Source organism: Ogataea parapolymorpha, chromosome V (assembly GCF_000187245.1).
Source record: "Ogataea parapolymorpha DL-1 chromosome V, whole genome shotgun sequence".
Lineage (NCBI taxonomy): Eukaryota > Fungi > Ascomycota > Pichiomycetes > Pichiales > Pichiaceae > Ogataea > Ogataea parapolymorpha.
The window spans coordinates 447,031-471,177 of record NC_027862.1 but is presented as its reverse complement, the minus strand read 5'-3'; the positions used below and the strand labels follow the sequence as shown (position 1 = coordinate 471,177).

The 24,147-nt window shown below is 39.4% G+C and overlaps 10 protein-coding genes across 10 annotated transcripts; 6 read left to right on the top strand and 4 right to left on the bottom strand.

Annotated features, from left to right (window-relative positions):
• Window positions 1–126: 126 nt before the first annotated feature.
• HPODL_04035 (uncharacterized protein) lies at window positions 127–1,137 on the top strand (the record flags this gene model as incomplete). The annotated part of the gene is made up of 1 exon (XM_014078816.1): window positions 127–1,137. The coding sequence occupies one exon, from the start codon at window positions 127–129 to the stop codon at window positions 1,135–1,137; it is 1,011 nt and encodes a 336-aa protein (XP_013934291.1).
• A 12-nt stretch (window positions 1,138–1,149) lies between these two features.
• Window positions 1,150–3,672, bottom strand: HPODL_04034 (uncharacterized protein; the record flags this gene model as incomplete). Its single annotated transcript, XM_014078815.1, has 1 exon — window positions 1,150–3,672. One exon carries the CDS (start codon window positions 3,670–3,672, stop codon window positions 1,150–1,152), a length of 2,523 nt encoding a protein of 840 aa, XP_013934290.1.
• Window positions 3,673–3,799: 127 nt separating this feature from the next.
• On the bottom strand, window positions 3,800–4,184 carry HPODL_04033 (uncharacterized protein; the record flags this gene model as incomplete). Its single annotated transcript, XM_014078814.1, has 2 exons — window positions 3,800–4,138; window positions 4,179–4,184. 2 exons carry the CDS (start codon window positions 4,182–4,184, stop codon window positions 3,800–3,802), a joined length of 345 nt encoding a protein of 114 aa, XP_013934289.1.
• Window positions 4,185–4,837: 653 nt separating this feature from the next.
• HPODL_04032 (Cell polarity protein alp11) lies at window positions 4,838–5,569 on the top strand (the record flags this gene model as incomplete). Its single annotated transcript, XM_014078813.1, has 1 exon — window positions 4,838–5,569. One exon carries the CDS (start codon window positions 4,838–4,840, stop codon window positions 5,567–5,569), a length of 732 nt encoding a protein of 243 aa, XP_013934288.1.
• A 512-nt stretch (window positions 5,570–6,081) lies between these two features.
• HPODL_04031 (uncharacterized protein) lies at window positions 6,082–6,465 on the top strand (the record flags this gene model as incomplete). Its single annotated transcript, XM_014078812.1, has 1 exon — window positions 6,082–6,465. One exon carries the CDS (start codon window positions 6,082–6,084, stop codon window positions 6,463–6,465), a length of 384 nt encoding a protein of 127 aa, XP_013934287.1.
• A 405-nt stretch (window positions 6,466–6,870) lies between these two features.
• HPODL_04030 (uncharacterized protein) lies at window positions 6,871–7,545 on the top strand (the record flags this gene model as incomplete). The annotated part of the gene is made up of 1 exon (XM_014078811.1): window positions 6,871–7,545. One exon carries the CDS (start codon window positions 6,871–6,873, stop codon window positions 7,543–7,545), a length of 675 nt encoding a protein of 224 aa, XP_013934286.1.
• A 26-nt stretch (window positions 7,546–7,571) lies between these two features.
• HPODL_04029 (uncharacterized protein) lies at window positions 7,572–8,807 on the bottom strand (the record flags this gene model as incomplete). The annotated part of the gene is made up of 1 exon (XM_014078810.1): window positions 7,572–8,807. The coding sequence occupies one exon, from the start codon at window positions 8,805–8,807 to the stop codon at window positions 7,572–7,574; it is 1,236 nt and encodes a 411-aa protein (XP_013934285.1).
• Window positions 8,808–9,190: 383 nt separating this feature from the next.
• On the top strand, window positions 9,191–10,981 carry HPODL_04028 (Vacuolar protein-sorting-associated protein 36; the record flags this gene model as incomplete). Its single annotated transcript, XM_014078809.1, has 1 exon — window positions 9,191–10,981. The coding sequence occupies one exon, from the start codon at window positions 9,191–9,193 to the stop codon at window positions 10,979–10,981; it is 1,791 nt and encodes a 596-aa protein (XP_013934284.1).
• Window positions 10,982–11,072: 91 nt separating this feature from the next.
• On the bottom strand, window positions 11,073–11,822 carry HPODL_04027 (Protein HYM1; the record flags this gene model as incomplete). Its single annotated transcript, XM_014078808.1, has 1 exon — window positions 11,073–11,822. One exon carries the CDS (start codon window positions 11,820–11,822, stop codon window positions 11,073–11,075), a length of 750 nt encoding a protein of 249 aa, XP_013934283.1.
• Window positions 11,823–15,818: 3,996 nt separating this feature from the next.
• On the top strand, window positions 15,819–17,045 carry HPODL_04026 (Polyprotein (gag/pol) of Ty1/Copia retrotransposon; the record flags this gene model as incomplete). Its single annotated transcript, XM_014078807.1, has 1 exon — window positions 15,819–17,045. One exon carries the CDS (start codon window positions 15,819–15,821, stop codon window positions 17,043–17,045), a length of 1,227 nt encoding a protein of 408 aa, XP_013934282.1.
• Window positions 17,046–24,147: the final 7,102 nt, after the last annotated feature.

Below are 24,147 nucleotides of genomic sequence, written 5' to 3'. Positions count from 1 at the left end.
ATTACTCTCGCAAAACCGCGCTTAAATTTCAAATCGTGTTAAAAGTAAACTCGCAAAAATATAGACAAATACCCCACCAGTCTCAGAGTAAGACCTCTTACTTTAGAGTTGAAAGCGGTTATTAATATGAGCAATGTCGACCATGTTTTTCCCCTGATTGATCCTGACACTAACTCTGTAGGTGATCAACTGGTGAGTATAGTTCCTCATCCTAAATTTGTCGTGAAGACCAGGTTAATTAAGCCGTACAGAGATTCACCTGCTAGGACCAAACTTTTTGTCAACGTTTGCTCCAATGCTAATGTTCCATTGCCTGGAAGCCTATCTGATCCGATAGATTGGAAATCTCTTTTTGTTTCCATCGCTAATGATGAATGGCAAATACCTATTCTACTTTCTCCTGACCTGAGAAATGGTAATGATAAATCCGGGAATTCATCTCTCATAATTGACTGCATTCTAAATGAAAAAGCTTTCAAAATGATACTTGCCAATATCTCGTTTAGAGACATTGTCATAGAATGGTGCTTTGATGCCATTGAATCGCGATTCGATGATGATTTGCTCATCGATAGACAAGTTAAAGCTTTGCCGAAACGATCATGTATGGGAGAGTTATCAACGTTTCAAATAAAATCCTCAGCATTGAGAGAGCTCACAAAAGTGACTTACCTTCCTAATGAACACGATCAGCTCACATTTTCAAATGCGTTCAAAACTGAATCTCGAGGTGATAGTTCCATTTTAACACCTTGGCCAACAAGGATTGCAAATTCTGGTGATTTCAAATCTACGGGAACAAAAAAAATGACAGTATTACCACAGGACTTGAAAGTAAATGCTTACTCTCACATTAATGCTCTCAAAAATGTTCCTCAGCTTAGGACTCTAGATCCTGAAGAAACGGAAGATTCTTTTATCTCTCATGTTAAGTGTCAAGTCCCGAATAATTTACATGATGAGTTAAGGTTAATGTACCACAAAAAATCTAATTGCTTGATTGTGACTACCTACTCCCCGATCAACGATATTCCACCCATAAAAATTCCCTTGGCAGGACGGATACCTAGCGTTATCGAGGCAATCTGTGTCAAAGATGACTACAAGGCAGATATTTTGCATATCTTTCTTAAATAGCATCAAAACGTCCTAAAAGCTCGAGGCACAAAAGCAACTCCTCCTCTTGCCAGAAATCACCCACGAGCCAGGTATTGTTTGCATTTGTAGTTGGCAATCTGACCTTGTCTCAAGGGCTTCTCTCAATTGATACCAATCCAAACATGACCAGTTGGAGTATTTTGGCTTAATACTAAAAAGCACCTGAAGTGAAAGATCATGAGACGCTTTCAATGCCACTAATTGTAGCATACATTCCGAGGCGTCAAATGGTTCATTTACCTCGGCAACTAGCAAAATTAGACACCTATCATTAATTGAATTGTCACCAAACTTCAGCCCTCTGTAAGAGTAAATATGCTGAATATTAGGCATATATATAGAAGCGAGTGAGTCCTTAACATTCAAATCATATAAGTGAACTTTCTCATAATCGTTGTAAATCAAGTAGGGTGTTTGTTGAATAGTTATGATTTGTATATTATACATTGGTCCAAGGTGATGATAGACATTTTCTGAAAAGAGGTTGGGAATTATGGTAGAGATCACAAGTTCAGATTTTCGGAGATGATACAGTGAGTTTTCTATCACTTGAAGATGAAGTGCGTCTTCAGTATTTTGGATAAAGAATGATTCAACACTTTTACCAGTCATGAAGTAAACCGATGTTCTCAATGGACTAAATGCAGCGAAAGAACTATCGCTTGTTCGCCAAACTTTTGAGCATGATTTCTGTAGCCTGATCATCAGAACATCGTCAAAAGTGCTCAATTCTTTGAAGTGAAGAGTTCCGCAAGACGTTAAAGATGCAAACATGTTATTGTTGAGTAACATCAAATCTTGAGTATCGGCTTGACCAGTTCCACTCCGTACATGTGTCATATTAGCACGATTGATTTTGAGATGATGCAAGACTCCATGGACGTCGCATATAATACTAAGATCTTTGTTATCGGACTCATAAATTGAAGCGTGAGCAGTAATACATTCCACTTCATGAATGACATGTGGTTTGGGCTGCAACATGAAGATATATATCATTGACGACGTAAAGACAACACCATATGAGCTGGTGAACTTACAGGATAATGCTGTACCCTTAAAAGTGGTGAAAACATTATGTGTAGCAACTTGGGTAGCACACTTTGTGGTCACCAGCACATTTGCCGCGACCCCAATGACATTTCCCAGCTCCTTGATTTCGATGGGGCATTTTTCGATTATAACAGTATCCTCCTTTAAGGTCAACTCATAAAGGTATCCATCCAAACAACGTGCAAATAAATGGTAGATATCTATAGGATATATTTCACAAAAGAAGTCATAAACAGGAATTTTGGTTTGCTTAACCTTTAACTTGCTACGCAGTTTGATTGAAGTGATACAAGTCGTATCATCCTGTAAGATTTCAACAAAATCAGAGGTACGATTAGCTGAAGAAATATTAATAGCTTTTGATTCTGTGAGCAAATTCGTGACTGGGACAAAGAGTTGTTCTCTCAGTATCCTCAAAACTTCAAGTCTCCATCCTTTTGTGAACTTGAGCAGGAAGACATTTGAGCTCGATATCGCAAGATATCTATGATTTCTCAGCCTGAGCATCTGCCTTGGTTTGATGTATTCATTCACAAATTTGAGTTTGTATTCAAAATCAAGCTTTCGTAGTGTATATGTTAAAAGGGATAGGCCTTTATTCGGGTCACAAATGATAGCATGACCTTCTCGTATAAAGAGAACATCGGGTATATTACCATTTGAACAATAAATTTCCAACCCTTCGTCGTAACCAAGGATTCCGTATTTGTTGCATGCACTCGATCTCAAGACAACTCTAATCTTCTCCGAAACTAATAAAAGGTGTCTGCTCCCGATTGGTATGATTTTTCGAATATTTCCGTCTTGAGTACGAGCAAGACCGAAAAGTTGTGAATTGCTGTTCGAAAGTTTGTAAAACCTTGAGTCAAATCCATTTGAACAAGTAATAACTTCATCATCAAGATTTGCAGCTTGTCGATTTATCCAAGGCAGGCATAATGTCCTGTGGTGAACAGCGTACATGACCAAAACGTTTCTTTGACTTTGTGAGCAGAAATTTGGCCCAAGTTGCAAGATCCCGTCGTCCTCATAGGGCTGGAAAATTACTTTGCAAGCATTCACATATATTCGATACAGCGTTGCCTGGTCATGGACGATTATCAAGCCTGCTATACTCCCATCAATGAAAGATTTCTCACCATACTGGAAACAACTGTTGTGTTTCTCTATGTCATGAGCACAATAAGCGATTTCAAACCGCTCGTTGTCCCTCGTCAGCATGATCGTTAGGAATTCTCCACCGGTATCAACTATAACGAGCAAATATCGTTCAATGACGCACATGTGACACATATTCATATCAGGTATCAGCAATTTCTTTACCGGTTTCAAATTCATATCGTAAATTACAACCTGAGAACCAAAATTGATCACGACATATTCCAGCCACTTGATCACGGCATATTCCGACCAGTTCATATAGCCTTGGGCAGGTTTGGTAGCTTCACCATGAATTTCCATCCCCTACCTTTCCTTCCCTTAAAAGCTAGCCAAATCTAATTGAGTTTTCTTATTTTCAAAATTTAAGACAATAATATAATACAACCCCACCAAGAAAAAAACTGGAGCCTACTTATCTTCGAAAGACCTAATGCATTACCTTGTTTTGTGTCTGATAAGGATTCTCTATTACTTCCGAACCTCCAAAGGGTGATATGGTAAGCAGAACAGGGCCTCTCACTACAACCAGCCCCAAGTGGCGCGTTTGACTTGACAAAGTATGGCTATCGCATTCCTCCCTCAAGGTTTCGAAGCAGTTATCCAGAACAAGGTTCATGAGCTGGTCAAATCCTTTCAAAACCCCAGTCACTTTCCTTCCTCCCAAAAAGGTAATCACAAGTCTCTGATTTTGATATTTCTGTAAGTCCAAAATTGCATCCCTTTTAGGACCTTCTAATTTGTCCCTCTTCTGTCGCGGTCTCTCTGACTCATAAAGTTAGCTTTCGATTGTTTGCTGAGTAACCTACCTCCATTCTCCGATTGCGAAAATAATTATTTATATAATGTCAACATTTTCAAGTAAGTCACTAATTATGAACCGTGGTCAGGGCCCAAAACCATTTAAGGTCACATTAGCAAACGGTTTACCAAAGAATAATTTCAATCACCGCTAGCACATCCTCGACATCCACAAGATCTGCAGGCTGGGTTTTGTTGTGTATCTATACTCTTTGGAACCCTGCAAATACAAGTACTATTCGCGTCAGATTTTTCAATGCATTGCAAGCAACACAGGTTTTCATAACCCTGTTTTCTCCATTTAGCGATAAGTTCAGCGTCTCCGTATTTGTGGTTCAACAACCAATCATATGTAAGCCTTGTGATCAACTTTTTCTTGTAAAACATCTCATATATATATCTTGATCGTTGATGATTAATGTGAGAGATTTCCCATAAACTCTCATGCTTAGGACGCCCCATTTTTGATATCTTAGATTCCGAACGCTTCATTTTCTGTTCAAATTTCACCAGAGTTGGCTGTAATTTCCAAAACTCTTCGGGAGGTTTAGAGTTGGAACCCTTGAACCTTGGCATTTTATCAAAGTGTAGTAAGGGTCCGCTATAATCAAAATTCTAGAAGAGTGTACTCATAAAAAGATAAAAAAAAATAGTAGAAAGTCGATATATGATGGATTTTATAAACGTTTTTGTGACTTCTGACCTTACTTCATCGGAGAGACGGATCTGTCTCAACTGGACTATAGATTTCTTTAAGTCGCGATTAGAGCTAGTTACTGGAGTTCCAACACCTGATCAAAAGGTTTGGATTTATAAATCAGCTGACGCCGCTGAACGTGAAGAGATAACAGCCCAAGGATCACAAACTCTCAGTACATATCAAATTAGACCACACACGAGAATTCACGTCGATAATACGAATACAAAGTCAGTGCTGAGAGAATTAGAAGCAGAATTCAGCAATAGTACTGGCCAACTCTACGTGATTGATGATGAGAAATATAAACAACGCAGGGATAGCGTGCTCAAGTGGAAAATGGAGAATTGTTATGGCGAATTCGACCCCCGCTTTCAAAAAAAACATTCTTTATCAGCTCAGGAGTTCGAAAACAGGGCGGAACTTCTCCGAGTCGGGCAATCGTGTGAAGTTTTGAATGGAAATACATCTAAATCTGGTGTGATAAAGTTCATTGGGAAAGTGGATGAGATAGACGATGGCAAGTCCATATGGGTTGGTGTCGAGCTCGACCTGCCTCTAGGAAAAAATGACGGTAGTTTGCAGGGAAAGAGAATTTTTGACTGTGAAAAAAACCACGGATGCTTCGTCAAGCCCTCCAAAATTCGATTGCTCCATACCGACCCTATGATGCCTTCTCCAAATTCTGAGGACGAGATTTGACTAGCTCATCTCTACCACAAGTAGGGCGCCTTCAATTCAAAAACAATATGTGCGTGAAGTTGTTAATCGATATCCCAAAATGGTGTGGCTCAATGTAACTAACCTTGCCTGTAGCTCTTTTCATACGTCTAGCAAGCTCGTACACAGATTCAACTCTAAACGGTGTACTGCATTTGACTGACTGTAACGGTGAATCTAGATGTTTAACAAGAAATGACAAAGAATTTCATAGCATTTTAGTAGTTATCAAGCAACGAATCTTTCTTCAGCCAAGTGTGCTGGATAGTTTGCTGTGGAACATTTCTTGGGCGCTATTACAAAAATCATCTGACAATATATTACCAAACATCAATCCCAAGAAAAATCATTACCGTTTTCAATAATACTCGAAAACGTTTTTCAAAAATATCGCCGGACCGTACCTTTTTGTATATAAGTTATTAACCTTCCTCGATAATAGGGACAAAAGTGGTATTAATTGGTTATCAGCTTATTATAGGCTTCATCAAAGTATGGCATTTTTCAATTTGTGGGAAGGCCTCTCTCAAGAATTCGATATTTATAAAATTCTCCGGTTGGTTGTCATCATAGGTGGTTATATATTTTTCAGACAAAGATACTTGGAATTTATGAAACACTATCAAGTCAAAAAACAGCTAGAAGAAGACCACAAAAGAAATGCCGAAGCTTTGATTGAAAAGCCAGATATTATAAAGGCGGAACCCACCGGCGTTGCAGGAAGTGACAATAGATGGGGTTGGGGAAAAAGAACAAGAAGCAAGGTCAAAGCACAGCAAAGGCTTTTCCAAAAGCAAGTAGAACAAGCGGCATTGCAGACTTTGCAAACAAATGGATCAGATAGTGATGAGGAAATAAACGAGTTATTAGAGGATTAAACGAAACTCATGACACGTTGAATAGCTAGGCATAAAAAAACTTCTCCAGGCTTATAAAAGGATCACACGGTATGTTTGTAGTGCTTGAAGCTTTCTTCAACGTTTTAAAAATCAAGTCTACTAGCGACTAAGTAAACAAGGTTTTCTTAATGTAATACTAAATCAAATGACTTTCTGATCGCAGCGTAGTCACCAGTTGGACAAGCATTAACCGTGGCCTAATCGTATGTTCTCATCACTTCAACATACTGAACTATAAAAAGTGCACAGTCAATATGATCAAAAACAGAGTTCACCGTGGTAGCAGTCTCCCTATATTTCAGAATTGTACGTCAGCTATAGTATTTTTTTTTCTCACGGCTAGAAAATTTAGTTTTCACTTCAAGCTCAAAAACTCACATAACGATGGCATATAGGGAAAAGAGAGGGAAAGGCTTGGCTTCTTTTAGTTTGGATTTTACAGATGCCGGAAGTTATGTGGACACTTCGGATTGCATATACTCGCAGCCAATATCTGGAAATTTGACCATGAGAGAAAAGGAAGAAGTCTTTAAATTTACACATTTCTGCGAAATAATTAACTCTTCCTACTATTACACGAACAATCTGTCATCACAAAATTCCAATAAAAATTCTATCACAAAATGTAAGAACCAGAGTACATTTGATGAGGGAATTACGCGTTACTCGGACAGGTACAGAAAAACGGTACAAAAGCAAGATAAAAGTCTAAATTATTATTCTTCGATTTTTTTCCCAAAAGAACTGAGAATTTCTGGTTTTGGACGAAAATCAGGTAAAGGAAATGCTTCCAAGTTTGCCTTTACAACATTCTCCAAACCCGTCGTGACAGGAATGCCCTCGCCGATGAATTTGGAGGAAAAACAAAGGCATATTATTGAGAAATTTGATAGCGTTGAAGATTTTGACGAAGATGCAGTCGAGGCAGAGGAGGAGGAAGACGAGGAAGACGATGAGTTTGAAGAGGAAGATGACGATGATTATAATGCCGAAAAATATTTTGATGATGGCGAATTTGATGATGCGGATGAGGACGGTGACGATGAGGTCGCATTTTAACGATTCATTGAAGTAAAGACTCATTATTATCGTTTCCTTTGAAGCTTTCTGATTTGTGAGTACGAAAGGTTTGATTTGCGTTGATCATAATCTTGATTGGGATTGCGAGAACAATTGGAGCCCAAATATTCGTTGCTCTTTCTATGATATGCTCTTTTAGAGTCAGTGGGGTAAATTGGACGATTCATTTGTGTCAAAGGGACTCTATGAGATGGTGGCTCAGGTGCAATACCTTCTTGGTCTACGTCGGAACTCACCACGCGGACTGCAACTTCCTTGTCTTCTGACAAAGGAAATGTGTGTTCTGAATTACTTTGAGGTTCACTGTTATCTTTACCTGAGTTTTCTCGTTTGTCAAAGTCGAAAACCAGATTTGATAAAAATATTTTTCCCATTCGTAATGCCTCAATATTGCTGGGATTTGTGTGTGCCTCAGCTTGATTTTCCTTTGCGCTATCACAATAATTTGCTGATTCGAGCTCATCTTCATCACTTGAATCTTCAAATAGTTTATGCGTTAGCAAGTGTGTTTGAGGCTGACGTGCAGGACCTTTTAAATCCGCCACACTGGCCTGCGTGACGGGCTTGTTGAAGGGAGACGAAAACTTCCAGGCATTTTTAACAAACCTTTGTATAGCGCTCTGCTCCGTCTCGAATGACTGACTCATATGCGAAAATCGGCCTGCTCGTTTTACCTCTCTGTCTTCATCATTATCATTCAACTCCTTGAACTTCTCACCATCACAGTTGGAAGGTTGTGTTGCCTGTGTTGGTTGAGTAGAAGGAATATTGTGTGATAGAGCAGATGAAGCCATCCGCAGTTTGGTCAAAGGTTCAACATGAGCAGGCACGTCTTTAGACGAGGAATAATAAGTCATTTCTAAATAAATTTTTCCTGCTGGCCTTCCGTTATAGCTCAGAGGAAACCAGTTATCATAGCCCTCCTTGGATGATCTGCGGAGAGCGGGTGTGAAATCTATGTCGGCCTTACAAACAAGTTCGGAATCTTTTTTCATCTGGTGGTAAACAATGAAATTCACGGTTGTTTCTTCAACGTTGTCGAGCGAAAACCACAACTCATCGTCGAAATGTGGATTCTGACCACCTCGGGGTACAATCTTTGTTTTTTGAACTTGATCCTGTATTCGCGCAACGCAGTAAGGAGATTGCTTGTCAAGCTTTTTCCTGTTGGGTAAATCTTGTGCTTTGGAAACAATGATTACTAGTTGATTACTTGGTTGATACAGTCTTACATTGTTCATTTTTGATGATCGGAATGAGTCATTCATGGGCAAATATTAAGCAAGTCTTCGAGTAAAGAAAAATTAAGATGACAGCTTACTCATATCTTATTTTGTAATGTTGATCTTTTTCCCAGTTGGGATTCTACGTTACAACTTACCAAAAAGAATGAATAAAAGTTAGCTTGGAAAGCCCCGGACACAAATGGCGGCTGTTTGAATGTATTAAGCTCCTTACTTCATAGACAAACGCACAACCCTGTTTGACAGGGCATTAATGGGATTGACAGGTCACGGAGGTCTCCTTTCTTTTTTTATTGAAGCTAATCTTTGCATCCTTGCACTTAAACAAGGATTTGCCGATCAATTGTCCTCAACCAATCTAGACAAGAAAACTAAAATTCATGCAGGTACAAAGGTTTCAATTCACTTCGGAATTCTGGGAGTACGTGCAGTTGAGCAATGGAGGTAGGCCAATATGCTCCTCAAGTGAAAGGAACTTGTTTCTTGGAACGAATGTTGGTTTGTATTTGGGAAACTCGAAAATCGAGAACTATCAAAACGGCCGACTATATCTAACAAATTTGCGCCTCATCTATGTCCCATTTACATCCAATGAGGCTTTAGAGAAGAACGTAGGTTTGTCATTGAATCTAGCCTACATCGAAAACCTTCAATTTCAAGCAGGATTCATGAGATCAAGTCCAAAAATCCTTTTAACTTTGACTAAATTATCTCCAGATCTAGAGTATGATACGGTCCATAACACTCTTGATTGGGACTGCCCCATATGTTCTCATTTAAATAAATGTGATCTGAAGGTGGTATCGGGGCTGAATGTTCCCAAATGTGAAGTTTGCGGAGTTAGCGCCAACGTCTACGAGCTCAATAAGCTCAAAGTTGAGAAGCAAAACAATTCTCGATCGAAAGCTTACAAGAGGGGCTATGATAACAGTAGTTCCAATCCAATGATCTGCACAAACCATCCTGCCAATAGATTGCAGTTGCAGACAAGTGGGAGTTTGGACTCACAGAAACATGATCTACCGAATGCAATATCATCAAAGTCAAAACCGATTTTTTGTCTATCAGTTAAAATTGATGGCATAGATCAGTTCAGTTTCAAGCTAAGCTTTAGAAATGGAGGCGCTCGAACTTTTTATGACAAGCTGAAGTTTGCTCTCGGACAAGCCAAATGGTTACATGCAGATTCAAGATATCAGGTCAATGCTGGTGCTTTGAAAGTGGCACGATATTGTTCTCCAACTGATACCGACATTCAGTCAACACCATCGAACATGACCTCGACTTTGAATTTTGAGTCCACTGAAAAACGCGCTGGTATTCATGGACTGGAAACGCTGACTTCTTTAAAAAATAGTGAAGTTTCCACATTTCTCAACAGCTCGCTCGGAGACCTACAGAACTTGATGGATAAAAGCAAGGATTTGGCAAAGATTGGAGACGACTATAGGCGAATGTTGATGAGCAGTAAAACAGTAGATAAGGAAGTTGGTCATGCAGTCGAGCTTCTCTCGCGGTCCAGAAATTCCTTGAAGTTACTGGGAAATCTACTTGACGATCGTGAAACTATTAATGAAGCTAATGACTTTTATACTGTCGAGTCACTCAATTTACTTAAACAAGCGGGTGGCACACAAGCTGGGTCGTCTCTTTACGTGGAAGAACTTTCTCGACAAGTGTACGATTTTATCATTCAGGAAAATATACTCAGAGACAAAAATGGATTAGTCACGGCCCTTGATCTCTACTGTCTCTTCAATAAAAGAAAAGGATTTTATTCAGTTTCTCCTCACAACTTCCTTCTTGCAACGGTCTCCCTTAAGCGATACAATCCTGATCTGCAGCTCATCGAGTTACAGCTACAATCTCTTCAAAAGGTAGAGGGGAAAACAGCGGGGGAGACAACTGAAAAGGCTCGCTCGCTTTATGCTATCTGTTCCTCGACGATGAATGCCAAATCCATTTCGAGATCAATTTTAGAGGTTCTAGAGTCTGGCGTATCTGGAGGCTATTCTGCCTTAGAGTTTCAGAATATGTGTTCAATACAGACGAATTTACTTTTACTTCAATCGGTCCTAAACGTACTGACTCGAGATGGTGTTCTGTGTGTCGATTCAACTCTACAAGGTGAAAAATATTTCAGGAACGAGATTATTCACTTTAGGGCCTAATGCTAAGTACATCAATGTCCTCACGCAAACTCCAACATTGTATCAGTAAGTAATGATAATATCAATTTTTGGAATCCTCCAGACAAAATATTCAGTTCTTTTTATGATTGTATTTTGAATCAGGGATCCCATCGTTTGATAATGGTGGCATGTTCTGTAACCCTTTATTGCCTCCTTGTATGTCCGTTTCCGTACCCTTCGCGTTCACGTTCTGCAACTGAACCAACCTCGGCAAGTTTTCTATTTGTTCAATGACAAAATTGCGCTCCACTGTGAATAGTTCATCTTCCTTCCTATCATTCGCAAAGGTTCTCAGAAATTGCAAGAGGCGCTCACGATTTTTCGTCAGTATTTCAATTATGCTTTTCGATTTTCTTGGGTTGGCAATGAATATTTTGAATACATTGAATGATTCAAATTGTACGTTTTTAGATTTGTCACCCAGAAGGATCATGATCAACTTCAGATTATGCGGCGAGTTCACGTAAGTAGTCATAAGGTTGTAGTTAGGCTTATCTAAAATGAGCTGGGCGAGCAGTTTCACCGATTGTCTTTTTGTGACATAATTCGGGGACACTATTAACCTGTTGATTCTGTCAATAAATTTGTTTAAATTGGAGTTGAAGAATTCACTAGCGACCAGTTTGTGGGTAGTCAAAAAGTCATTTAAAGTTAGAAATGCTTCTGTTGATGTTTCAAATGAACCATATTCACAATAATCAAAATAATTCCAGAAAATGGGTTTGAAGATGAGGTATCTTGCAATTTGCTCGTACTTAATTGCCTCGCGCAGCATATGCCCGGTGTTAATTGAGATTTCGGAATTCTCTGGCCCTTTCATTAACAGAATTAATATTTGAGGTCTTTGCAGGAGATGGTCGACTGTAGGCGACCGATTGACAATTTTTCGTCTCAAAAGTGATGTGAATAACAAACTCACAATTTTGCGCGCGTCAAACTCAATCAAGGGCAGATTTTGGATCAAAAGATATAAGCAATCCGTACTGTAAATCTCATGTGCTAGCTGAGCAATTTGATCTGGCTGTGAGTCTGGTAAGACACCATTTGACTCGTCCCCTCTCCCAGTCAATATCCCTTTAATAGACATCAGGTATCTTGTTATTTCGTCCTGTGCTTTCTTCCCATCGCTTACCGTTTCCAATTTAGTGAGGTGGTCATTCATCGCCCTTACCAGTTCAACTGGGCTCTTGGGGTTCCGTTTGAAAAGAAATGCCATGTCTCAAATTTTGTAACCTGTGGCGCTCACCTCAAGTTGGTTTCCAATAATCGGGTACCTTAGAGTAATAATCAAACTTGCAATACGCTCTAAAAGTCTTGTGAGTGCCTGATCAGGAATTCGGGACAAAAGAGTTCTCAAACTGTTAATTGTGAGTGTTCCTATGATAGCGCTTATAGCAAAATTTGAAATGAGCCAATTAAGAACAATCAAATTGTTCGCGTGTCAGGAGCTTTTGAGCGATGGTATCAATTCAATGTGAATTCAAATTAAATATGTGACAATTTTATTTTTGTCACAGTAACTTCTTGACAGCGTCTGATTTGGCTAAACGCTCAGAAATGATAATTACTAATCGATTACATAAGTTTTTTAAAAATTGTATTTTTCGAACTACACAACACAACAGGAATATACGATTAGAGCGTTTTGTCTGTACTAGTCAGAAGTGTTGGAATAAGTAATTCAGATATGATTACGTCATCCACGATGTGCGGCTCAGATCATGCATACATTGTTCCTGCATTAACAATAAGAATTCGTTATCAGAATTCTGATTAGGTAATGATGTTTTAGAATGGTTTCAAGAAGCTGAAGATTCTAAAACTATAAAAGGAAACAATATGTAAGACTTAAGATTGAGGTTTTTTTTTTAAGAAGAAACAACACTACATAATAATGGAACGTAGAGTTACAAAAGCAACAATTCAACAGGTTATGAGCTCAATGTTGCTCACTTGGCGTCTTGAAGAAGAAAACAAACTTCAAGGCTCAAGTAACTACTTTACGTGGCATCAACATATCATGGACTTTCTTATGACACGTGCCCCTGGTCTTGACTCATTCTTTACTACGGGTGAATTTCGTGACCCTTCAGTTATCTACGAGGAAGATGTTACTGAAGCTGATCTTAATGATTTGTTGTATGTTGTTATACAACAAACTGTTTCCGCACGCGTTCGGAAAGAAGTGCCACTTCATGGATTGGCTGCAATCCAGAGATATTCTCAATTATATGGTGCGTCTAACCCATTTGACAAATGTGTTGCCATTGGTCGACTTTTAAATGTCTTGACCACCTCCCAGCCTAACAGGGACGTTATTGAAGCTCTTGAAGATTTCTACGACAATCATATCCGTAGATATACTGCGTCCGAAATTATCTGTTATGCTGCCATTTCTCTCAGTGGTAATACGAAGGGCCAAGATCTCCTTTATCGAGACCATGATTTCTCTACGAGCGCTGCTCACTTGTTGACAGTTTTCAAACAGCAAGAGATGAGCATGACTGGTCCGCCCTCGAGCTCAGCTTTTACTGTGAAACACCTCACGAAACGGACCCCACATCATAAGACTCCCAAGTCAAAGGGATGCTCAAGATGTGGTCATTCAGGTCATTCTTTTCCCCAGTGTCCTATTCCTGTTTCCGATGTTCAGAAACTATCCGGACCACCTCAAGAGAAATCCTGGGGCATGATGTCATCTAGTGCTATTGGTCCAGTCGATATTCATCAATACTGGCTAGACAGTGGTGCTACTTCACATATATCGAATAATCGGTCTCATTTTTGTGAATTTACTCCAACAACTGGTACCCTTCAGGGTATTGGTAAGCTTTCGACACGTGTCTCCGGTATCGGTCAAGTCAAGTTTATTACCACCACGGGTAGAAACCTTATCCTACATGACGTGCTTTATGTACCCGAAGCTCGACGCAATTTGGTGTCCCTAAGAGCAGCTGCTCGCCATGGATTCAAATTTTCAATTGAAGCGGACTATATTTATGAGAGTTCGACTCATCATTTACTTGGATCCGGGATTGGACATGATCTCTATCGTTTCACTCCCACCGTTTGCGTTGCTGAAGCTCTTTCTTCGAGCATGGAACTTCACACAAAGCTTGGTCATCCGTCTAAACCCATCATGCGACAACTAGGCATCCCAAATCTTTCTCATCTTCAATGCAGTGCGTGTGAGAAAGGTCGTGGTGTCAAACGGTATTCCAAACAGAGTCAGTCTGTGATTCCTAATCCACTCCACACTATCGGTGCGGATCTTTCTGGTCCTTTTCCTGAGAGTCGGACTGGAGAAAGGTATATGTTAACCATTGTTGATCACCACTCTGGATTTGTTCAAGTTTATCCTCTTGCCAAGAAAAGCCAGTCCTCTGAACACATCCAGTTCTTCATTACTCAAGCTGAAAATCACTTTAGTAAAGCTGGATATCGAGTGGCTAATCTACGGACTGATAATGGAGGTGAATTCTGCAATACGTCATTGGCTAACTTTCTGACTACCAAAGGTATACACCACCAACTTACCGTTCCGTATAACTCCTCTCAAAATGGAGTGGTTGAACGCATGCATCGATATCTTCAAGAGAAAGCCCGTACTCTTCTTACGGCAGCTTCGCTTCCTGATTCCTTTTGGTCAGAGGCAGTCAAAGCGGCGGAGACCTATATTAATCGCCTGCCCTCAACTCGGTCTCCCGAAACACCCTTTTCCAAATGGTATGGATACTCACCTGATCCATCTTTTCTTCATACTTTTGGCTGTCAGTGCTTCGCACTTATTCCCTCACACCTACGGGAATCTAAACTTTCTGATACTGCCCTTGAGTGTATCTTTGTTGGTTTTGGACCTCAACATAAGGGGTATCGTGTGTTTTATCCACCGGCCAATAAAGTCTATATCTCGCACGACGTCAAATTTCATGAATCAATCTTTCCTGGTAAAGATCTCTCTCTTTCATCATCTCCTCGGTTGCATGCTTCAGAGGTCGGTGGCTTATGGTCCACACAGGGTGTTCATCCGGAGCCTAATCAGATTGACTCCGATCCCATTCTTCCAGATGCGTCAGACCTGGATTCGTTGTCTCCACCCCAGCTCGTGCAACAACCTGAGAGTTCGCCTTCTCCGGCATCTTCTCCTTCGGATTGGGATGATGCGCTTGACACTGCACGGATGCTCTCTCCCCTCCCTGATGAGTCGTCCATCATCGTGTCGACGACTCCTCCATCTGTTCCAATCATCCAGGAACCGTCCGAGTCTTCATGTGATTCGTTAACTCCCATCAGACTTCTGTCCGACACTGAGTCGTGTACGGCTCCCTCCTCGCGACTACTCACCTGGACTCGTGACAATATACCGGTTGAACGATCACTCATTCCTGTTCCGAGGTCATCTATCCCGACTCGTCGTCCGCATTCTCCGGCATTGTTCGGACCTCAGAAGAAACGCCACTTTGCTGGCACGCTTCAGTTCTCGGAACCTATTCCGACGACGCATGAAGAGGCTCTTCAACTCCCTGCTGCTGACCATTGGCGCAAGGCTATGCAAACAGAGATTGATGCCCAACTGTCTAATCACAGCTGGACTCTTACGGATCCTCCTGCTCACTCTCATATTCTTGGATGTCGCTGGGTTTTCACTATCAAAGATGGGACTTCTCCACCCACTTACAAGGCACGTCTAGTTGCTCAAGGCTTCCGCCAGATCAATGGTCTTGACTATCATGAAACCTTCAGTCCGGTTATTCGTTATGATAGTGTTCGGATTCTTCTTGCACTTGCTGCTCAATTTCGACTGACCATTCATCAAATGGACGTCACAACCGCCTTTCTCAATGGTGACTTACGTGAAACGATATACATGTCTCAACCACCAGGGTTCATTGAAACTGGTGGGGAACATAAAGTCTGTCGCTTGCAGAAAAGTCTTTATGGCCTGAAACAAGCACCTCTCTGTTGGAACCAGAAAATTGATTCTGTTCTCCAAAAGGCTGGCTTTGTTAAAACACTTCCGGAATATGGGGTCTACATGAAACCTGCTACTAAGGAGTTCTCTGTTGTTCTTATTGGTCTGTATGTTGATGATCTTCTACTTTTGAGTCAATCTGACCGTGCGTGTCGTTGGGCTAAAGACCTTCTCTCCTCTCATTTTCATATGAAGGACCTGGGTCCAGTGCAGCGCTTTCTGGGCATGGACATTACTCAAACTTCTTCTCAAGTTCATTTGTCTCTTCACAGTTATATCTTCCAGCTTCTACAGCACACTGGCATGCTGGACTGCAATCCAGTGCACATTCCTTTTGCATCTTCTACCTACTTGATGGATTCCTCTCCTCTGGATGGTTCTGATATCACTGAGTATCGCAGCCTGGTGGGGAAGCTATTGTTTGCTGCTAATACGGGAAGGCCTGATATATCATATGCTGTCTCTTATTTAAGCAGATATATGCAGACACCATTGGAAGAACACATGCGTGGTGTCAAACACTTGTTGAGATATCTCAAAGGATCTATGAATATGGGCATTACATACCAACGAAGGCAGTCATTTAAGCTTACTGGATATACAGATGCAGATTGGGGAGGATCTAAAGAAGATAGAAAGTCAACGTCCGGATATGTGTTTATGCTTGGCGATTCCCCAATAACTTGGAGGTCTAAGAAACAAGAAGTGGTGGCATTATCCACAACTGAAGCCGAATACATAGCACTATCTGACGGTGTCAAAGAACTTCTATGGTTAGATCAACTGATTAATCAGATAGATCTAAAACTGGAATCAATCCCAGTTATCTGGAGTGATAACACTAGTTGTATATCATTGGCAAATCATCCACATGCCCATCCAAGAACAAAGCATATTGATATCAGACATCATCATATAAGAGAGACTCTTCAGAGAAATAAGTTCGTTCTCAAACATATGGATACTCATCATATGATAGCAGACATATTCACAAAAGGATTAGCCAGACCACAATTTGAATATCTACGAGAAGCAATGGGTTTTAAAATAAATCACCATAGTCTGAATTAAGGGGGAGTGTTGGAATAAGTAATTCAGATATGATTACGTCATCCACGATGTGCGGCTCAGATCATGCATACATTGTTCCTGCATTAACAATAAGAATTCGTTATCAGAATTCTGATTAGGTAATGATGTTTTAGAATGGTTTCAAGAAGCTGAAGATTCTAAAACTATAAAAGGAAACAATATGTAAGACTTAAGATTGAGGTTTTTTTTTTAAGAAGAAACAACACTACATAATAATGGAACGTAGAGTTACAAAAGCAACAATTCAACAAGAAGCTTTTGTCGGACTCTAGAAAGCCATCCTTAGCTGAAAAAAGATTAACCCCACCCTTGGGTTGCTGCAAGGCAATAGCCTTATATAAGAAAAGGTGTAACTACCAACAACTGATACCTATTTGAAATAAGAGTCTCTACAGTTTCTTATCTCTATATTCAGGAGTATGGGCAAAAGATTCAGCCAGAATCCACTAATATTAAAATAAAAGTGAGCCATAATTTTCAAGCAGATTCCTCAAAATTAAATCCAAAATACTTTAGAAATCTACAATCGTAATGAAACGTACTGTTTCGAGAATGGACGTATTGTTATTGCAGACATGTTACTTACATATTATCGTGGCTTAAACTTTTAGTGAAGTGTGTCAAGTAATATATCTAGACTATCAACTGGATGACGCTGCTGCATCTGGATTCATCAAGCGACGCTTTCACAGTAGCAGCAAACGTAATACTTGATAATCATACATGATCTCTCCAATAGCTAAGTTTGAGCTAAAGACCAACATAAAAGAATAACCTTTAGAATCAACTAAAAAAAAGATGAGTAAAAAAAAATGATTTCTAGGAACTCGTTCACCAATTTTATTCCCTAATTAACCTTATCCATCTCCTTCTTTTGATCACTGTATCTTGACAAAAGCATCTAGCAGAATTGAAGTATTCGACATATTTATCGACCCATTCACTTGACGTCGTATACATGACCCCTGGCAGTAGAAAGGGTATACGCTTGAAATTCAACAATCCAACGTCTTTGTTGAAAAGAGGCTCGAGGGGAAATCAAACATCCACAGTGATGCCACATTGATGCCCCTTTGTCCGAAACCACCGCTCTACCGAAGAGAGTTGTCATTGCAAGTAAGTTGTAGATTGAAGCACTGAAATCTTAAAGTTATAGTTTCTATAGGCTAAGTATTGGGGACCTAAAATAGCCAAACTCTATTGGCAAATTTTTGGTGAAGTCCGTAACTGATAAACAATTTCTTTGATTCATAGAAAAATTTGAGTTTAGCTCTTAAAACTCATTAAAATAAAACCTGTTCATTCACTTGTGAATTTGGTTCACTTTTAAATAAAAATTTGTGGTGCAAAAGAAATAGAAGCGGTTCAGTTGGCATAGGGATTCAGTGTTACTTGGATCATGCATTTCAAGTATTGGTGTATGCTTGCCTTGCATTCTCTTCGGATTAAAGGCTCGGGCTCGAGATATAAGTTCTGAAACAACCAACTTGAGAAACTTAAAGAAACCTTTACTGTTACAACTCTAGTATCATGATGGAGGGCACAGAGTCACCGAAAGATCTTATTATATACAATCGATCCCGCTATTAGACTGAATTTTCCAAATTCCACCTAAATTCTGCAACAGACTTACATTACAACTCAACCGCCCCGGAGCAAATATATCAGTTAATTCCAGTACCTATTTGGGTCGACTACACTAATGTTGATAGTCTTGCTGATTCTTTATTTGGCTTGCTCGTCAGGGTGATATGATAACAAGATGTGTAAAATCTGCTACCACATGATTTTCAAACTAAGATAGAGGAGAATGCATGATTGGTTTGGTCGAAACCCAAATAATTTAGACCTTGATATGGACTTACATCTTAAAACAAAACTGTCATTCTTATTTTCCTCGTGGCATAATTAAGGTGTCTGGAAAAACTGAGATTAATGTCTTCAGTCAATGCTCGCTTGTTTGGAGCCACTTTATTTAGTTTTTGATTGAGTCAGGCCCTTGAGCTCGTCTAGCCGAGGATAGGCTGAGGATTTCGTTGAAGATTCAAAGGCTAACGAATACTATTGGCTAGATTACCGTAGATAAAAAATTATTCAAACTAGATTATTTCAGTTCTTAGATGTTGGAGATTGACTAGATTTACGGTATATTTGTCATCTTATCAGCGTGTTCCCTTTAACTAATTGATTGTTAAAAGGTTGGTTCGGTTGTCTTACAGAATGTTCATCCTTTTCTAAGTGATTTTAATATGAATTTTTGTTGAAACTTTGTTCTGATAAGTGTAATGTCTACAGTCATTATTCTTCTTTCAATAATGTGACTATGTATCAGATAGTTGATATCTTTGGTATACCTTAGTCCCTCACTTATAAGTGGGATATGACACACCCTTATATATTATTTGGGTAGCCTGATATGCATCTCAACAAAACCAACAAACCTTCATATCAGGATAAGCCGCACAGCCATGATATAATCTATGACTATCTTATCTCAACAATTTTCCTCTCGGGGCAGATAGATATATTTGTTCACCCGGTATAACATGCTTTTATTTTAGGTCATAATTTGACAACGTGAATGGAAGAATAGAGAGGTAGAAGTATTGGAAGGCTTCTTGGATGTTTTCTTAGTGGGCAAAAATTCAAGGTATATATATATTTGTTGCATCAATTATGGCTGCAATCGAATCGTATCCTTTCGTATGATTAGAATCGCCAAGATTGTGAGACATGAAGAGCACAGCAAATCATGAAGCTGCAATAAAGAATCTGGATTTTTCCGATTTCAAGATGAAATAAGCACCTTCCTTATGACTCTTGCTGGTAAATCTGTTCCATATGCAAGCTGGGAGTAACCCCCCGGGGTGTTCAAGGGTGACTTTTTGATTATTTTTTAAATAACCTGACTAAATGAGTCTACTCATGAAAATTTAGAGCTATGTGGGAGCGTATTGATATTGATTCCTGAGTTCATACACAAGTATCTCTACGTATATGTATTCTTACATTAGAACACGGAACTAAAGTTCACACATTATTTGGTTGCACACCTCTCAGCAAACCATATTCTTCATTATTGCATGGTCGTAGAACTAAATTTTGAAACTTTGTTTTGATAAGTGTAATGTCTACAGTCATTATTCTTCCTTCGATAGTGTGACTATGTATCAGATAGTTAATATCCTTGGTATAGCTAAGTCCCTCGCTCATAAGTGGGATATGACACACCCTTATATATTATTTGGTTACTCTCATATGCATTCCTCATGTGCATTCCCAGATTTGCATAATCTGAGAATGTACTCACACTATGCATGTGTTAAGACCGATAAACCATCATATCACGATAAGTCGCACAGCCATGAATAATCTATGACTATCTTATCTCAACACTAAAGACGCTTTTCAGCAGTATATCGTTACTCTTATATGTATAATCTAAATCCTCGCCCCCCCCCCCCTCCCCCCAACCCGATCGATTCAATTGAAGGCTTGGCCAAGAAAACAGCTTTGTGCATGGATCTATGACTTAATTAGTTCAAGCAAAAGAGTATGGTAGTAGCCTGAAATGTATCTCAATATTGATTATTCAAAAAGGCTTAACTTAGGGATACATAATAGCAAGCACTGCCTCTATTCTAGCCCTCGAAACGTACAGCTATTGGTTTATCCGTATTATAATACATAGCGTCTCTGCTCTTCAATTGTGAATAGATGGACGACAATGAATCATGAGAAGGTTTATCAATGTTCAATATAATCGTGCGAATACCAAAGATAAGTTCTTAGAGATGATAATACCATGCCATGAATCATGATTTTTACTCTATTTTTGATGAGAAACATCCTACATTTCCCTATATTCATGAAGGATATTGACTAAATGAGATTTTCCCTTGTCACTTTAAAGGAAGAAGGCTTTTACGATATGTTCAAGTTTTAAAAATGCCCTGTATTCCATTTTTGGAGACCTCTATTCCTTTCCAAATATCATTGAATATAACCGATTTCAATGAGAACGTTTTGATTTTAGAGAATTTACTCGATATCTTGTAATAATATACATTTACAGTTCAAGCTCTGTGACTAACTGGTGACTCGATGTTTATAAGCTTCACCTTTAATGGATAGCGATTCAAGATATCTAGGGCTTCATATCAGAGGACGTATATATTTTACATGGCCATAATGATGACAATGTATGTTCAATTTTTGCTGATATATCCGATAATTTCTATCCGTTTCAAGAAAGAGCAGCTTCCTTTGGAAGTATTCTAATCGATCGTTGTGTTGTAGGGAACTGTAAGGCCACTTTAAACAATAACGTTAATCTCATTCGCTAGCGAATCTAATGCGCATGGGTCTTGATTGCTACTATGTGTAGGTCATTTGAGCTGCCACTCGGAAGTTGAAGAAAGCGTAACTTTTTGTGGAAAGTATATAATTACACTGGGAACGTAAATTGCCATTTCCATTTACGTAGCCATGTCCTTAACCAGGGACGTCCAAAACTCGCATATCAGTTTTTATTAGAATGTAAATTTGTTGATTTTTTACATAATCTGCACTGTTGTATGCATTATACTTATGTCTTCAAGTTCATCTTGTACGATCAATACGATAGGTAAAATAACGAGGATACAAAGCAGTCATAGTCAATAAAGCAAACAGAATATACCCGAAAAATACTCACCATAAAACTTGGTGCCTTGGAAATTACAATGGCGACCACCCCCAATTTTCACTTCACTGATATGGCAGAGTGGAGTGTATAGATGGCCACCTGTTTCACATTCGATATCAGAAGCTCTACGTCTGACTATGCAGATTGTTGTGAAACGCTGTACTTTAATTTCTTATACCCGCATGATAATGCCGAACAGATGCGACTCGAATATCATGCACTATTAAGTCAGAACCATAGTAAAAGATGTAATCATTTTGAGATAAGATAGTCATATATTATTCATGGCTGTGCGGCTTATCCTGTTATGAAGGTTTATGGGTCTTAGCACATGCCTAGTATGTGCATCAGATCTAGATGATACAAATCTGGATCACATATGAGAGTAACCAAATAATATATAAGGGTGTGTCATATCCCACTTATGAGTGTGGGACTAAGGTATACCAAAGATATTAACTATCTGATACATAGTCACACTATCGAAGGAAGAATAATGACTGTAGACATTTCACTTATCAAAACAAAGTTTCAACATATTTAACTCCCCAATGGAGTTCTGTACGAAACTTCATAGTAGTGTCTCAACATTCAGTTTTCCCTTTTTTCAAGTGGGTCACAGCAGAGCAGTTTCCACATGTTAGTTTTAGCTAGAGCCATATAGTCTGAAAACCAATTAAAGATGCAGGACAGCCTTTTCGCAGTACATACAAATTGATACTCTGTGTCGTTACCAAATCAGGTTTTGTGATCAAGACTACTATAGTACTAAACCTTTTCATTTGTAACATGTAGGAATTGCAAGTAATCATCCTTTACGTAACCAAAGTCTGAATAGCTAGACACTATTTTAACTTTTTTAACTTCTGTATTCTTGTCTTTGCCAAAGCTTCCAACACTCCTTCATCGCTTCACTAATAAGTCACAATGTTTCAAAGTGCGTTTTTCGTGCACCCGAAGTTTTGAATATCCAAATTTTCCTCTCGGCTACCATCTTTTGAAACATTATACAGGGTCTACTGTCCTTACACAACTTTTCCCGGGAACGCCAGGCGCCTGAAAACTCGAATTATTTTGCTTTGTGAGGCATAGTTTAGTTTTGAAGTTTTGAAGGTACTGGCCCCCCCCCCCCCCCCCGCCCACCAAATACAATTGTTATTAAAAGATGGATCATCAGACTATTTGTTTTTTTGGCTTGAGTACTCTTGGAGCTGACTATAGAGAATAATGAAATTTGATGGAGAACTCTTGACCAGTGATAACTGACACGACACAAGCTCAAACAGATATAAGCGTACTTTCGTGGTCCCTTCACCAAATAGTAGCATCCAATTCACCGATCCAAGCTCCCTCAAGAATCAACAAGAGAGAAAAAGATGAGAGAGCAAAAGTGGTCCTGGATTTTGGACGTAATTGAGACAAACTGCAGGGTTGAGAGCTTCCTGTACCCATAACCTATCTATCTTATCGAAAAGTAAACCCAGATTTTTTTAGCGTACAAAATCTAATGAGGGAATTGTTGTTATTGATGAAGAGGTTGAGTTGAGCAATGAGCTTAGGTGAATGTTGGCTTGGTTAGGCAATACACCGACAGGAACCTTCTACGGGTTCAGCTATGAAGGCTATCTGTCCGTTGGTGGGAGCAAGTTCCATACGGTCGTTCATATAAGTATGGACCATTGGACCATTTGAGAGGAGCCGGACAAACGTAGAGTTTACCGTTGACCGATGGCTTAGATTAAACAGGTACGATATAGCAAAAGTGGTTGACCCCACTGTCCGAAGATGTCTGACATCACTATTTATGGTATGTTTTGGCTTGGTTGTATAATTGGTATAAGCTTATAAGCTTTTCTGGGTCTTGCTTTCTCACACCCTCTGTCTGTATTGATGAGATGGGAACGACTCTGACTTAATTGCGTGCTTGTAAAACTTACTGCTAGGTTGGTTTGCTAAGTGCATGCAAACGTCAATCCTTGTTATGCATGAGTCGCATACCTTTCAACTCGGGATTCAAGATCCCATTCGCGACGGCATGATCACAACCTACTTTTTCTTAGACTATCGATTCTATTGTACATCAGTACTCTCCTATATACTATGCACGAGCCTCTTCCTGATAAATTGAAGCGGAGCTGAATTGACCACTCATGGGAAATGATCCGTCCACTATACCTTACGTAATCGTAAAAAACTGGCCGTCACTCAAAAACGGTGCTACTATAATATCCATCCACCTGGACAAGCTTTGACGTTTTTTGTACCAAATCTCAAATTACAACTGGGATTACGTCTTGCAAAAACCAGCAGATTGCTTCACTGTACCGAGACACATATATATACTCCTCTTGTGTGTATCTACCTTTAAGATCACGTGATCATAGTTTGTCTGCT